A 15161-nucleotide genomic window follows, 5' to 3' on the forward strand; every position below is an offset into this window, starting at 1 on the left:
TAGAGAAGTTCCAGAATCTACCTCCTATCTACGACAACTCTCTTTTAACTTTAGCAGGTTGTCTTTATTTAAACAAATAGAACTTTAAGAAACAGAACATTTTATACATTTGTAAGGTATTTTTAAGTCAGGCTTGCCTACAAAATACAGACTTTACAGTCAGCACCCGATGGCATTAGAAGCTTGGTATCCTATATAATAAGAGAGGAATATACTAATTAGCCGTTACGCCCTGAAGCGTAACGACCAAGCGTGTCACAGCCAGATCACGGATCAGCAGGAGGATGGGCCAGCGAGGTACAAGTGGGCCGCGGAGAGCTACAGGAGGGGGCAGGGCAGCAAGCTATGAGGGGGGGTGAGAAGAGAGGTATGGCGGGGGGGGGGGGAGCTACAGGAGGGTGGCAGTGACCTACTGGCGCACGGATTCGTGCACAAGGCTACTAGTTATTAATAAAATGTCTTTTATTGCGTACCTGGTATGTGTCCCACTTAATTTGATTAGCTCTCCGTTTTTGCTGTTCTGTTGTGTGGGTACTTTACACGTCTAGCCCTCAACGCTCGCTGTACCTATGGAGGTCTACTGTGCACAGAGTGAGATGTGGCCTCTTTTCTATGTTTTGCAAGTAGAATCTTTGATAAAAACTATAGTTACAGTAGAACCTCTATTCTTACAGGGCAGAACAGATTCGTAACTATTTGCTTTTTGAAAAAGTATGGGCAGAGCAAGCTTGGCTCCCATGTTGATAAATGCATCAGCTGCAGCTGCAATCATTTGTGGTGGGAGAGGCCAGAGCGTTCCTGGTCGGGTTGTGGCTTTGTTTGGAATTAAGAGGCTTATAAAGGAAGCCATAGAAACCCCGAGTGCCGCAATTGCTGTGGTACAGGAAACAGGGCAGTTAGTCAGCACCCATTGTCCTGCCTGGATTGTTTAAGATGCCATTTCAAGACAATCTGAAAACACTTCATGGCTTGATTGTGTGGTTATTTATTATCAGGCTTCCTCTTATCGAGGTTTGCCTTAGGAACAAGGGTGGGAAGAACATTTCTGCTACTTTTGTGAAGTGCCTACTTATGACTTGTCATTAAGTGCCATTCCAACCCCTTTATGGAACAGAGGTTGCTGTGAGGAGGACAAAGTGTGTCTGTTCTGGGTTGCCGGTTTACCGTATTTTGTCAGCTGGCTACCTGCTTATGCTGGGCAGCACCATTCAATATGGTTAAGTTCAGAAGACCCGCTGGTACCCACGCTGGTGCTAGCGGTAGGGAGTCTCAGGTGAGGAGCGGCTTGAAAATCAGTGCCTGCGGGGGTCCTTCCATCCAGGTGACTTTCATTTGGCAGCTCCTATTTGAAATCACCTCTGGGTTTCTTTCTGTGTCACGGTGTGGTTATGATTCGCTCTCTGTTTTCGCTGTTCTGAGGACCTGCCTGATTCCCACAAGTGGCCCCACCATGCATGGCTCAGATTCTGCAGAGCCTATATTCTACGTCTGACCATGGGCAGCACGCCGCGAGGTCCCCGAAACCCCACTCCTCTAGCCCTTGACTCTCAGGCCCTCCCTTTGAGAGCTTCCCAAAGGGAATGCCATTCTGGGCCCCACCCCCGGATGCTGAATCACCATCTATGGATGGGGCCAGGACAGGCATATTTTATAAAAGCTCCCCCGTGGGGGTGGGGGTGGGGGGGAGGACGACTCTGATGTGCACCTCCCACCAATAGTTCTATTGTATCTTAAAAAAAGTCCTAACCCACCTGAAATTCTTAGAAAAGGACTAAACAATAAATTTGGCGTCTTAAATTCAGCGTGGTTAAGGCATTATGGAACAGAACACATTTGTTGTCGTTTGATAACTTTTGGTATTACTCAGAAAATGCATCCCTGCTCCTGTGACATTTGCATTGGAAATGGCAAGGTGGAGGTGGTGGGGTGGGTGGAATTTTGCAAGTTTTAGAACAAGTTTCCTTCCCCTGCTGGTCCCAGGAATTTTTTTTTTTATTATTATTAACACGAGATCCCCTACTCCTCCCTGCAGGAGAATGGAGGTTCACCTGGAGCCCCTTAAACAGGATGAGGGCTCGCTGCACCCTCTCTCTGGGATGTATCTTCGACTCAGCTTCCATTCCTTTGTGCTTTCAGTTCCTGCAGCTGAGCCGTGATCTGTGGCTCCTCGAGGCTTGATTCTGCTTTGTCCTCATCCCTCCCTGGCTCCTGATGCCCAGCTCCGGCCCTGCCCTGACGTTGGGTGCTGCTTTTCCAGTTATCTGTGGCTTGCCCTCCCAGGGTGGACCCCAGGTCAGCAGCCCCAGCATCATCTGGGAGACCAAGAAATGCAGGTGTTAGGGCCCCGCCCAGGCCTACTTGAATCTGAGCCTATATCTTAAGATCCCCAGCGTGAGGAGCCCCGGTCTGCGGGACAGCCCCATGCTGCATTCTGCGTGAAGCCCTGACCCCGTCCTTCTTCCTGCCTGCTCCCACCAGCACACGTTTGTCGATCATGTTGAACTGCTGTTTATCCACACTGTAACTCTTGGCTTCATTTTTTTTATCTCATTCTGCCTTTCACTCATTGATTCATTGAGAAATTCATTGACTGCCTCCCAGAGCTAAGTGTTGGAGATACCGTGAGCAAAATCAGACCTGGTTCCTACCCTCACGAAGCTCACTCTAAGTGGGAGGAGTAAATGTTAAATAATTGCGTCATCCTTATATTATAAAAGGCTAATATGCAAATTGTCCCCTCGACAGGGGGTTCGACTGGGAGTTCAACCAGGGGGCCTTCCCTGGTTGGCCCCTCCCCTCAGCTGGCCCCGCCCCTGATCACCCTCACCCCCCACCCCGATGGGGGACGGCCCGCCAACTGCCCACAGCCCCTCCCCCGAGCCAGCCCGGCCCAATCAGTGCACAAATTCGTGCACCGGGCCTCTAGTTAGTTATAAATGTGAAATTATGATGAGCGCTGTAGAGGAGAGCCTATAACACAAGTGAGTGGTCAGGGACACCAGGAAGGCTTCCCTGAGGAGGTGATGCTGCACTGAGCACTGAGGTGTGAGTAGCAGTTATTCAAGCACAAAGCAGGAACAGCTTTCAGGCAGAAGGAACAGCATGTGCAAAGGCCCAGTGCATTACAGAGAGTTTGTGGAGAATTAATAAAAAGGAACATTAAATTGCTCTTAGGTCCTTCATCTTTAGCTGTTCTTCTGCCCAACCTTGTCAGATTTACACCTTCTTCATTCCTTACGCTGACCTTGATCCTTAGCTTCCTACCTGCATGATGGGACCACGTGCTCAGTTGCACACTTTTTGGGGTCATTAGCCTACCACTCCACAATTGCATTCACTAGTAAAACCACTTACCTTACTGTTCCCTGGTTATACTGTGGTCAGATTCTAACCTGCCCACGAATCCCCTCTTCATACATGTATTCTTCGTAAGTAAACTTGATATTGAAATATGTGTACATAAAGGTGCACAAATCATAAATGTAGAGCCTGATAGATTTTCATAAAGTGGATACATCAGTCTCATTACACCATAGAATAGTGTAAGCATCCCAGAAGACCCTGGGCCCCCTCAGTCCCTACACCCAAAGGTAACCACCATCCTGTTTTCTATAAACATTGACTAGTTTTGTCTGTTGTTTTTTTGAAGATGTGAATGGATTTATTAAGACTGTGATTCATGAATGGGGCAGCAGCCCACCGAGCCCCAAAGGGCTACCAAAAGGGAAAAGTGTGGGATTTTAAAAATCATTTAACAAAAAATTTAGTTGCAGTTCACATACATTATTCTATTAGTTTCAGGTAATTAGACGTTACACCCCAGTGATTAGACATTACGGTACATAACTTACTAGGTGATTATCCCAATAAATCTTGTGCCCATCTGACTTTATGTAATTGTGTTCCTGCTCTAGGTCTGGCTGCTTTTGCTCAACATAACGTTAGAGACATTCATTCATGTTGAATGTGACAATAGTTCCTTTTTAAAAAAAAATCATAGAACTGCTTTTTTAAAATATATTTTTATTGATTGCAGAGAAGAAGGGAGAGGGAGAGAGAGAGAGAAACATCAATGATGAGAGAGAACAATTGATCAGCTGCCTACGCCCCCTACTGGGGATTGAGCCTGCAACCCGGGCATGTGCCCTTGACTGGAATCGAACCTGGGACCCTTTGGTCCGCAGGCCGAGGCTCTATCCACTGAGCCAAACCGGGCTCCTTTATCTCCTTTGTTGTATAGTCATGCATGGTATGCTATTCCACAACTTACCCATTCTATTGAGGGACATTTCTGTCTTTTCCAGGTTGGGGCTATTTTGAAGATACTTGTACATATATTTTAGTGAACCAGGAAGGAGGAATTAGCACTCACCATACTATGCTGGCATGAAAAATGTCCATTTTTCTGTTGGGAATAGCCTAGAAGTAGAACTGTGTCACAGAATATGCATGTGTTCAGGTTAGGAGGTGCTGCCAAACAGAATGCATCACTAGCTGTGCACGAGGTTCCAGGTGCGCCACACCCTGGTCAGCACTTGGTTTGGTCAGATTTCACTGTGGCCATTCGGGTGGGTATGTAGTACTAGTGCTTTGTGGTTTTACTTCTCTGACAACTGATGTGGCTTATTTATTCTAACAGGTTGTTTGTTTCTTCTTATTGATTCATAGGAGCTCTTTGTATACTTGTAAATATATATTTTGCAAATATTTCTGTGGGTTGCCTTTTTATTCTTTTACATAGTGTCTTTTAATGAATAGGAGTCCTTAATTTTAATATAATCTAATTTATCAATAAATGTCTTCATATTTTACGTCATTTTTATATCACATTTAGTTCTGTAATACCTTAGGGGTAGGATACACAAATATATAAAATAGTAAAACATAAATAAAAAATTAAAAGCATGGGAAATACATATATATGTGTGTACATATTATCTCTCGGAGATAATAAAACACAAACAAGCCATGTAATCCTAGAGACATATTATAATTTAACAATACGCTTTGCTTAGAGCTTAGAAGTCAAAACTTAAGCAGACGCACGGTCTTTTATCTAGTTCACATTATTCGTGAGGTCCTCCTAGTGTGCAGATCAAAGCAGGCAGGTATGGGGTGGGCAGGCTGTGGGGTGCATTCGCATGTAACTGTTAATTTGCATATCAGAGAGCTAACAGGTACATCTTCTGTTGCAGGTTATTCAACGATAGTTATGACCTCCCGATTACGTGCGTTTGGTGGAAGAATTAATAACATACGCACCTCAGAATTACCCAAAGAGAAAACTCGGTCCGAAGTCGTGTGCAGCATCCGCTTTCTAGATGGCTTGGTACAGACCTTTAAAGTTAATGTAAGTTCTCCACATTTAATTTTTTCTGAGTTAATGCTCCTAAGAAATAATTTTTCCTCCATCTTATAAATCAAGAGATGAAAACTATTTTAAAATGAAAGCCTGAGATCTCAGGTCTTATATGTTGAGATTGGACTAGAAAGACCCTTAATAACTATGTCCACGCACTGGCCAGTGTGGTTCAGTTGGTTGGAGCATCATTCCATATACCGAAAGGTCGAAGGTTCAATTCCCAGTGAGGCACTGGGCTCAGCAGGTGCTCATTAAATGTGCAAATGGGTGGGTCCTGTCTGGAGGGTAATGAGAGTTAGCCTCACAGATGGCAGGGCTCAGGGGAGGCCTGGCTTCTCCCACCTCAAGCCCGAGGCAGAGGCAGGGTTAGGAATGAGGTCTCCAGTGTCCCAGCAGGAAGATGTATGAAGAGTAGCAGCCCCTGCTGCCCTCCCTGCTTCCTTCCCCACTGCAGTTACCACAGAGGCTCGTGACCTTTGCCTGTCTCTCCCATCCTGTGACCCTAAAGGGATCAACCCCAACCTGCCTGGCTGCCAGCATCTGCCCCAGCCTGGAAAGTTCAGTATGCAAGGGAAGGTTTCAGAAAGAGAAGATGGGGGACGAGAGAATAACTGGAGGGCGATAAAAGGCCACAAGAATGTAAAGGCCAACAACGCTGACCCCTGTGGCTCCTGCCCCACCCATAAGTCTGCTTTCTGCTGAGCCCAGGTCACTAGGGCAGTTTTCCTGACCGCACAGTATGGTGCGTGCTCATTTCTCCTTCCTGGCTCAGGGTTAAGTCAGCTCCCTTGTCTGCCTTCAGGGGACAAGATGCAGACAGATGACTGAGGACATGGGAGTTTGGGCCCGTCTCCTGGCAGAGAATGGGAGTTGACAGTAGAGAGAGAGATTCCCCAACTTTCTACCCAGCTGCCCCTTCCACTCCCACAGCTGCCCAGGCCTCCCCTAAGGTCGGGGCCCCGTTCTTTTGCAGATGGGGGGCATTATTGAAGAAGGATACGCCCAGCAAGAGCATGTAATTGCCTAGTTAGAATTGTCTAGAATCGAGGGGGCTCGGAATACACCTGTGACCTGTTTCTTAAACCAGTGTGTAGAAAAGCCGCCCTCTAGGGCAGCACTGGCCGGAAGAGGTTCCTGCAATGCCGGGAAGTGTCCCGTATCCACACCAGCCGACACAGGGCCACTAGCCACACGCGGCCATGGAGCACTTGACATGCGGCTAGAACACCAGATGAGCTACATTTATTTTAGTTAATTAAAATGGAAATAATTTTATGTACTCTGGGTGGTGCAGCCCTTGTCAGTATTTTCTGAGAGTACATCAGAACCCCCTGGGATGCGTGTTAGAAATAGAAATCCCTCGGCCCTCCTGGGTGTTTGAAACATACTCTCTAGAGTATCTGCATTTTAACGACTCCCCAAGCAATCCTGATGTGCATTACAGTTTGGGGGACCACCAATTAGGGGCCTTTTGTCAAGGTCAATATGTACATCCCTCAAAAAGCAACTGCCCTTGGTTCACTGAACTTTGTTCTATATGCCGTTTCCTTTTGACATCGTCATCTATAGAATTTTGTGATTGAACCTGTTCTGCAAAGATCAGAAGTATCTCTTCTAGTTGCTGTAACCAGACAGTTAATTTATATCTGACTCCTTTGTTAACGTTAATGTTGCCAATCTGCAGCTGTTCCTCAGCTCTGCGACTTCTTCCTGACAAGAACATGAATGTTTATTTGACAGGTGTTTACTGAGCACCCACTATGTGTCAGGCTTTGTTCTGGGTACAAAGGATAGAGGAGTGACCAAAACAGAGCAAAATCCTGGAGAGGAATTGGACCATAAACAAATGTGTACTATGCCAGTGGTATTACGTGCTTAGAAGAAACATAGAGCAGGATAAGAAGATGGAGAGTGCCAAGGAGGGACAAGGAGGTGGGGTTGTCATTTTATACAAGTGACCAGGGAAGGCCTCACCTAAAGGAAGTGAAGAGGAAAAGAATCCTGTCCTCCTCTGGAGGAAGCACATTCCAGGTCCAAGAAACAGCAGTGCAAAGGCCCTGGGGCAGAATCCTGGTTAGTGTGGTTGTAGAACAGTGTGGCAAGCCATTGTGTGGGGAGAAGAATAAGCAAGGAGAGTGGCAAGAGAGTCAGAGAGATAGCAGGTCAGCTGAGGTGGGGAGGATTGTGCAGAGCCTGGTAGGTAGGTCTGAGGGAGGCAGAAAGCACTGCGAGGTTTGGGCAGAGACTCAACATGATCTGACGCAGGTGTCTCTCTAGATGCTCGGTCGACAGTAGACTGGGGCCAAGGGCTAAGAGGCTATTATAACAACCCCGGGGAGAGATGATAATTGGACAGTGTTATAGTGTGGAGGTGGCTGAGTAAACCAAGTCAGGAGATATTTTGAAGGTGGAGCCAGTGGGACTTGCTGGCAGATGGGACTGGGATGTGTAAGAAGCCTCCAGGTGACTCTAGGGCAGTGATGGCGAACCTTTTGAGCTCGGCGTGTCAGAATTTTGAGAAACCCTAACTTAACTCTGGTGCCGTGTCACATATAGAAATTTTTTGATATTTGCAACCATAGTAAAACAAAGACTTACATTTTTGATATTTATTTTATATATTTAAATGCCATTTAACAAAGAAAAATCAACCAAAAAAATTGAGTTTGTGTGTCACCTCTGACACGCGTGTCATAGGTCCGCCATCACTGCTCTAGGGTCAGCAGGACAGAGTTGCAGTTTACAGAGATGAGAAAGGCTGCAAGAGGAGCAGAAGTGACCATCCTGTTGTAACCATTCGAGTTGCCTGTTACTCACCTGGGAGGGGATGTAGCCATGGTAGTAGATATGTGAGTCAGGAGCCTAGACTGGGATATACGCACGGGGTCTAGGCTGGGATACATATGTGGGTGTTCCCAGGGTAGAGATGGGGTCTGGGGCTATGAAACTGGATGAGGTCCCCTGAGAAGTGAGTAGACAGGAGATACGAAGGAGGTTCGATGTTAAAGGTTGGAGAGAGGAGGACAGAGCACTAAAGGAGACAGAGGACTATCCAGGGAGGGAGGAGGACACCAAGAGCAAGGGTCTTCGAATCCCAGCTAAGAACGTGTGTAAGGAGTGACGAGCCCTGTAGACGGGGACAAGGAAAGCACCCACCCAGAGTGGGAATCCCGTCAGCCTGGCCTTCAGCGGCTGCCCGGCCATTCTGAGTTGAGAATGTCTTTGTTACCATCACGCTGCTGCCAGTGTTGCCTCCCTAAGCTCCCAGCAGCCTGGTCAAAGCTTCCTCACGTTGAACTTGAACTTGAGGGCCTGCTGTCAGCTGAGAGTCTCGGTGCCTTATATTTTTGTACTCGTGGGGATTGTTTGCGCTGTCTCATTCAGACCCTTCAGCCCGGACTGTCTTCACCAGGGGCGGGCATCATCAGGGAAGCTGACCTGGACATCGGTTGTCCTTTGCCCAGCCCAGGGAGCGAGCTGGCCATGGACCGACAACCTCTCGCGGGATGGGGACTGGATTGGGAGGAGTGTTATTATAAGTGTACCCCTTTATTATGTTTCTGTTTCTTTTGAGAACTGGGCAAGATGTGTACAAGAAATACTGGAATGGAAGTGTTATGTACTCCGGAGGAGGAGAGGCAGTTCAGGGGGAACAGGCAGGCTTTAGCATTAAGTGGGCCTGAGTCAGGCAGACCATCCTTCGGCCGATGGCACAAGACACGGAGTTTTCCGGGGCCTGTTTGCTTATCGGCGAAGAGGTTGCTGATGGTGACTTTGCAAAGATGAGACGTTGTGTTTAAAAAGAGCACGTATTAGCATCATGTCTGGCTCCTCGTAGATGTTCAGTGGATTATAGTTATTAATAATAGATTAAGCCTGGCGGGTTTGGCTCAGGGGATAGAGAGTTGGCCCATGGACTGAGGATCAGGAGTTTGATTCCGGTTCAGTGCACGTATCTCAGTTGCAGCCTGGATCCCTGCCCCTGGTGGGGTGTGTGTGGGAGGCAACCAACCGTTGTGTCTCTCTCACATCCGTGTTTCTCTCTGTCTCTCCCCCTCCCTTCCAATCTCTAGAAAATCAGTGGGAAAATATCCTCGGGTGAGGATTAACAGAAACAATAATGATAATACTAATAATATATTTAATCTGATATAAAGTCATAGAAGTAACCATTTCAACACGGGGAGCAGATAGCTCTTTGACGCATTGAGAGAATGTCTCCATTTAGGGGGAGAGAATCTCATGGTTCGGAATGAGTGGGCCAGTCATCTTTTCCACACCATCATGATTCCCTTGGGCTGGAGATTGTCGGGCAGAGGAAGTGGCAGGTACAGGCCCTCAGCGGGGAAAGGGGATGTGTTCGGGCATTGGGCGTGTCTCGTGTTCCCACATCAGATCAGATAACATGAGACTGAGCCAAGGCAGAGGCTGCAGGAAGGGGCCTGACAGTTACCTAATGTCCTCCTCCTGGTCGCTGCGACCTATTTTCAGGTACATTATCTGTACCCCTCCTCGCACCCCCCCCCAAAAAAAAACTGCTTTTGCTTCTTCTATACATGGTCTATTTCTGACTCAAATTGTCCTTCAGTTAAGTGGTTTGGTTCAAAGGATTCCTGAGAAGTCAGAGCATTAAAGTAGACTTTGCAGCTTTCCCAACGCCCCACGCTGTTTCCCAGCCCCTGCCTTTCTGCCCGGGGTGCCTGCTCCAAATGGCTTTTCTCAGCTCCTGCACCTGGAGGGAAGGTGTCCCGCAGCCCCACCACCCTCCCAGACCCGGGTCAGGGGCTGCAGGAGGGGTTGCTCGTCCCCAGGCTGCGTTGAACGTTGAACCTTTGTGTTGTCCTCTTGTGTGCTCACTGTGCCCTGAGCGTTTCACAGCCCTTGACAGCATTCCACACCCCGAGGCACAGTGCAGCTTCCACCGGCTGGCCCCTCGGGAGGGCAGGAACGGGACACCCACTGTGCCTCTGTCCCCATGCTCAGCCTTGCGCCTGCCGCATCCTCTCTGAGTGGTGAAGGCGGCCGAGTCCCGCTCTGGATGTGAAGTGTTTGCATGTCCCCACCGGCTTCTCACTTCAGATGACGAGGAGCAGTGAGGCAGATAATCCCCCAGGGTGTCACATGCCAGCTCACTTTGAGGGTATTTTGGGTGTCATGGGAGTGTTCCTCGCCCTCTTCCTTCACGTGGTTAGCGGAGAGTTTGTTCATCCCTTTGGACACGTCCGTGCCTCCTGAGGAGCCTGCGGGAGCCCGTGTGGGATTAGCGTGGTGCTGGGGATAAGCCATGGGTGGGGCACCGGGAGGTGCTCCCACTGTGATTGCTGAGTTTCCCAATTAAGGCATCATCACTTGGGAATCTCGGCTAAGGGGAAGCAAGAAGTCTGACAAAATTAAACTGAACGGTCTTCAGTCCTGCTCATGTCGTTTTCCTTAGCCTACTTCCCATACGTACCCTGTGGCTTCTTAACTTGAATTTATTAAAGCATTTCTTGTCGGGGGATGTGTGTGCACATAAAATCTCTCTGAATGTTTTAACTCCTTATTTACAGTAAAGATTTTAAAAAATAAAATGTTATTTTTTTAATTGATTTTAGCGAGCAAGGGAGAAGGATAGACAGATAGAAACATTGATCAGCTGCCTCCCACGTGCCCCCTACTGAAGGTCAAGTCCACAACCTGGGCATGTGCCCTGACTGGCAGTCGAATCCCTGACCTCTTGGTTCATGGGTTGACACTCTACCACTGGACCACACCGGCTGGGCTGCAGGAAAGATTTTTAACCACTAGTTCTTAATTCGTTTTAAAATTTTACCCACTCGACTTTTTATTCCTAGAAACAGGACACCGGTCAAGTTCTTCTGGACATGGCATACAACCACTTGTGTGTGACCGAAAAGGAATATTTTGGTTTGCAGCATGGCGATGGATCAATGGACTCTCCCGTGAGTACCATCCCTTTAAGATGTGCTAGACTTCTGCACAGTTTGGTTTTTTTATATCTTATGTTTTCTTAACCAGCAGAGGTGGCTGGAATCAAGCAAGCCCATCAGGAAGCAGTTAAAAGGTGGGTGTGACCTTCTCACTCATTTGGATACTCATTTGGTGTTAGTGTATCATGGCCCAGTTCTCCCCTCCGATCATCAGTGTGCCTGTAACATCTGGAACCTGGACTCCAGGTGGTCCAGGCAGCGTGAGTGAGATGCTTCCAGACCAGCCTCCAGGGCTCCTCACCAGCTGTGAGCAAGATGGGGGAGGGTGAAAGAAGGCAGCCAAGAGCCAGGGAACCCACTTTCTTCTTACAAGGAAAGAGGATGGCCTTTCTTAGCCCAGAGTGAGAGGCAGAGTGGGAAAGAGAGACAGGCACACACACCTAGTCCTTCCCAGCAGCTTAATTCCAGTCACGGGAAACCGAGGCATAGATGATGTCACAAATGTAACATACAGCTCATCCACCGTGAGAGGTCCCAGTGCAGGTTAATTCCCAGTTAGGTGGGCTCTCAGCATCACACTCTATTTCCCTTTATGCACCTTATGCCCCAGACAAACCTGGATGGCTTGCTGGGCCCCACACACTCCTCTGTGCCTTCCCTCATTCTGTTCCCTCTGTTGGGAATGCCTTTACCTTTTGCTTCCTATATCCAAATCTTGCCCTTCTTCAAAGCTGCTCAGATCCCATTTCTTTCCCTACTGCAAGTCCTGACTCCCTCTACCCCAGCTTGCATTTATATCATCTGCTTCACGTGCCCCAGAACACTCTCTCCTTCAGCTCATAGTTACCTGCCTTTCTCTTTGTCAAGGAGCTTGCAGTTTGCAAGGTGAGGGAGGATGGCCTTTCTTAGCCCAGTGTGAGAGGCAGGGTGGGCCATCCTCTCTGCACTCCTTGGAGTGCCCACCCCCCCACACACAGGAGGTGGCCAGTGAGTGGTTGAGGGGTGAAGGCAGGTGGATTTGTACACGAAAGTGTGCACGCACAAATGCTGGACCCCAGCCCCCAGATGGGAAGGAGCCAAAACAGTCGCCCAGACCCTGATCCCACAGCTGCTCTCACCTGGAGTTTGGGCCGCAGAGTCCCTGCCTCCCATGAGTGTGCCCTTGGCATTCGGAAGTACCCCCAGGGAGCACAGAGCCTTTGTGCAGATAACCCCCGGCCTCATTCCAGTTCACAGAGGGATAAGTGCACACAGGCAGGCACAGGTGCTGTCCTTCATTCTCTGACCGATGCATTCACTCAGCTAATGTGCCCCGAGATCAGACTTTGGCAAGGCACTGGGCTCAGCTCTGGGAATCTGGTCCAAATCAGATTTGGACCCTGCCCTTAAGGAGCTCACAGCCGAGTGTGGGGACTCTGACAAGGGGAGAGACAGTTGTAGGATAGTTTTGGGCACGTGATAGGATGCTCTGGGTGCACAGAGGAGGACGAGAAAGACGTGGAGGCATGTCTGAGACACACAGTGACAACTTACAGATGGAGGTGGGGGAGGGGGAGCCGGGAGGCCATCCCAAGGCAGTGGGAGGACTTGTAGGATAGTTTTGGGCACGTGATAGGATGCTCTGGGTGCACAGAGGAGGATGAGAAAGACTTGGAGGCATGTCTGAGACACACAGTGACAACTTACAGATGGAGGTGGGGGGAGCCGGGAGGCCATCCCAAGGCAGTGGGAGGACTTAGCTATCCCCTGATGCGCAGGTGGTCGGCCCGCACTCAGTGTTCCAGCACCACACCCTCTGGCACCCAGGCACCTGTACACAGGTACATTCATAGGTGCACACGCACCAGTTGAAGTCTTTGACCCAAGCCAGAGATCAGAGAGATGACACTAAAGAGAGGAAAAGGTGGAGCCCAGCATGAACTGAGGTAGAGGAGGTGAGTGAGAGGCCCCTGGTGGAGAAGGCTTGAGTTTCAGAGAGCAAGTAAGTGCTGTGCGCTTAGATAGGGCCAATGAGTGTTACTGAGTAACAGAGAGGGTGAGATTGACATTAAGAAGAGCTTGGATCTTAACAGCACAACCTGATACTCTCCTGTTGCTATAGCTAGCAAAAGAAATGGGCTTATTTTATTCCTACAAGCGGTGTTTGACTCTTGGTCGTGTTGCATGAAGCCATAGTTGAGTATGTTAATTATGTAATATTTGCTAACATGTTAATCACTTCTGGGATTCACTTAGCATTAAAAGCATGACGTGTCTTTTAGTATAAAAATGTGTTTGGAATGTGGCCTAGCAGAATCAGAGACCACAGGGCTACCATTCTGGTTGTGTGATTAGCTGTGTGACCGAAGGCAAGTCACACCTCTAAGCCTGTTGGCATATGTGTAGAAGGGAGCTAGCAGTAGCAGCCTCGCCTGTTCATAGCAGTGTTAAAATCGAGAATGTACATGGAAATGTTTGAAAAGTGTAAAATCACTATCTGTGGGAGATAATATTTATTCGTGAATTTTGTATATTCTGCTGATTTAAGGATTTTTTTACATTCCGAATACAAATAATGGAGTGCACCGTTTGAACACAGCCCTAAGTTAAACCTGTAATAAAAAGTAGATAATGCCTCATTCTATGCTGATGCTGCAAAAAAATATTTTACTTCTTATAGACGTGATGATTTCTGAGCAGTCAATTAACTTATGCACTCCTTTTTTTTAAAAAAATTAATGCTCTTAGTGGGAAAGGTATAGTGTAATTAACTTATGCACTCCTTTTTTAAAAAAAATTAATGCTCTTAGTGGGAAAGGTATAGTGTAGTGAAAAATGCATCACTTATGGGAGAGCAGCCACTTATATACATTGACTATTTTTAAAGGGAAAATTTAATTTGTTTTTGAAAAATGTTGTAGGAGGTTTCCCCTGTACCCTGCATTTTCGAGTAAGATTTTTTATACCTGATCCCAACACACTGCAGCAAGAACAAACCAGGTAATAACATTTTTTTAAAGTTTTCTACTTAGTATATAAAAATGAGTGATCACGAAAAATGTATTCTTTTATTTTATCACTGTGGCCAAATACTTCATTTGGATATAACTGTGCCATCAATTATGATCCAATTAAAGTGTGTGTGTGTGTGTGTGTGTGTGTGAGGGCGTAACAGAGGTTGAAATTTGAATCAGCTCATTCCTGTCCAGTCTTGGTCCTGCCTCTCTGCACTCCCACCTGGTCCTGCCTCCCCCACTGGGTCCTGCCTCCCTCACCGTCCCCGCCCCTCCTGCCTGTAGAGCTCCTGGGTTCAAGGAACGAAGTCCTTTTCTGCTCGTGCAGGCAGGGCTTGGAAGACAAGTTTGTAAAACAGTCATGTACAGATCAAGGAGCATGTGTCTCCGAAGGGCTAGAATTGAGGCTCTTCAGGATAACAGGGGCTCTCTGAGCTAAGCATTCTCTGTCAGATCCGGTGGCAGGAGCCAGAAAGAAGAACCAGCTGGGCCAGCTTCTCTCCTCAGTGAATCTGCCAGTGCAGACGGTCTGCGAACCAGATAAGGGCTGTGATAGGAGTTGTTTACCCCTCAGGGCTTGGTGTCTGGCCCCAGCTTTGCCCTGGTGCTGACACGTGGGTTTTCTGGGCAGAAAGGCGTTTGGAATGGAGGGGGAGGGCACAGGAAAGTTGTGGCTGTTTGAACAGGTACTAGGCAGATTCCACCATGCCTCTGTTTTTCCCCATGGCAACTTAAGCCCTTTATTATGGGTACTTTTATTTTTCTGAGGGAGGGAAACTTCCACCAGGAAAAGTAATGAATGGATGTTCGGGAATATTGAATCCTGTTCTGTGCTCACTGTGGCCGGGAGACCACCACCAAGCCGGCGATGTCAAC

At 47.9% G+C, this 15161-nt stretch overlaps 1 protein-coding gene across 11 annotated transcripts in view; it reads left to right on the plus strand.

Moving 5' to 3' along the window:
• Positions 1-15161, plus strand: part of PTPN3 (protein tyrosine phosphatase, non-receptor type 3) — a 109528-nt gene that overhangs the window by 25384 nt on the left and 68983 nt on the right. For 4 of the 11 annotated variants that reach the window (XM_014534413.1, XM_014534416.1, XM_014534415.1 and 1 more), the window contains 4 exons: positions 5196-5350; positions 11197-11304; positions 11381-11426; positions 14193-14271. In XM_014534413.1, coding sequence (XP_014389899.1) covers positions 5213-5350; positions 11197-11304; positions 11381-11426; positions 14193-14271 — 371 coding nt within the window. In that variant the 5' untranslated portion in view covers positions 5196-5212. Of the gene's footprint in view, positions 1-2155; positions 2293-5195; positions 5351-11196; positions 11305-11380; positions 11427-14192; positions 14272-15161 lie in introns of those variants that run through there. The other 7 variants (XM_014534423.1, XM_014534412.1, XM_014534424.1 and 4 more) reach the window with 4 other exon arrangements.

Source organism: Myotis brandtii, unplaced genomic scaffold (assembly GCF_000412655.1).
Source record: "Myotis brandtii unplaced genomic scaffold, ASM41265v1 scaffold13, whole genome shotgun sequence".
Taxonomy (NCBI): Eukaryota; Metazoa; Chordata; class Mammalia; order Chiroptera; family Vespertilionidae; genus Myotis; species Myotis brandtii.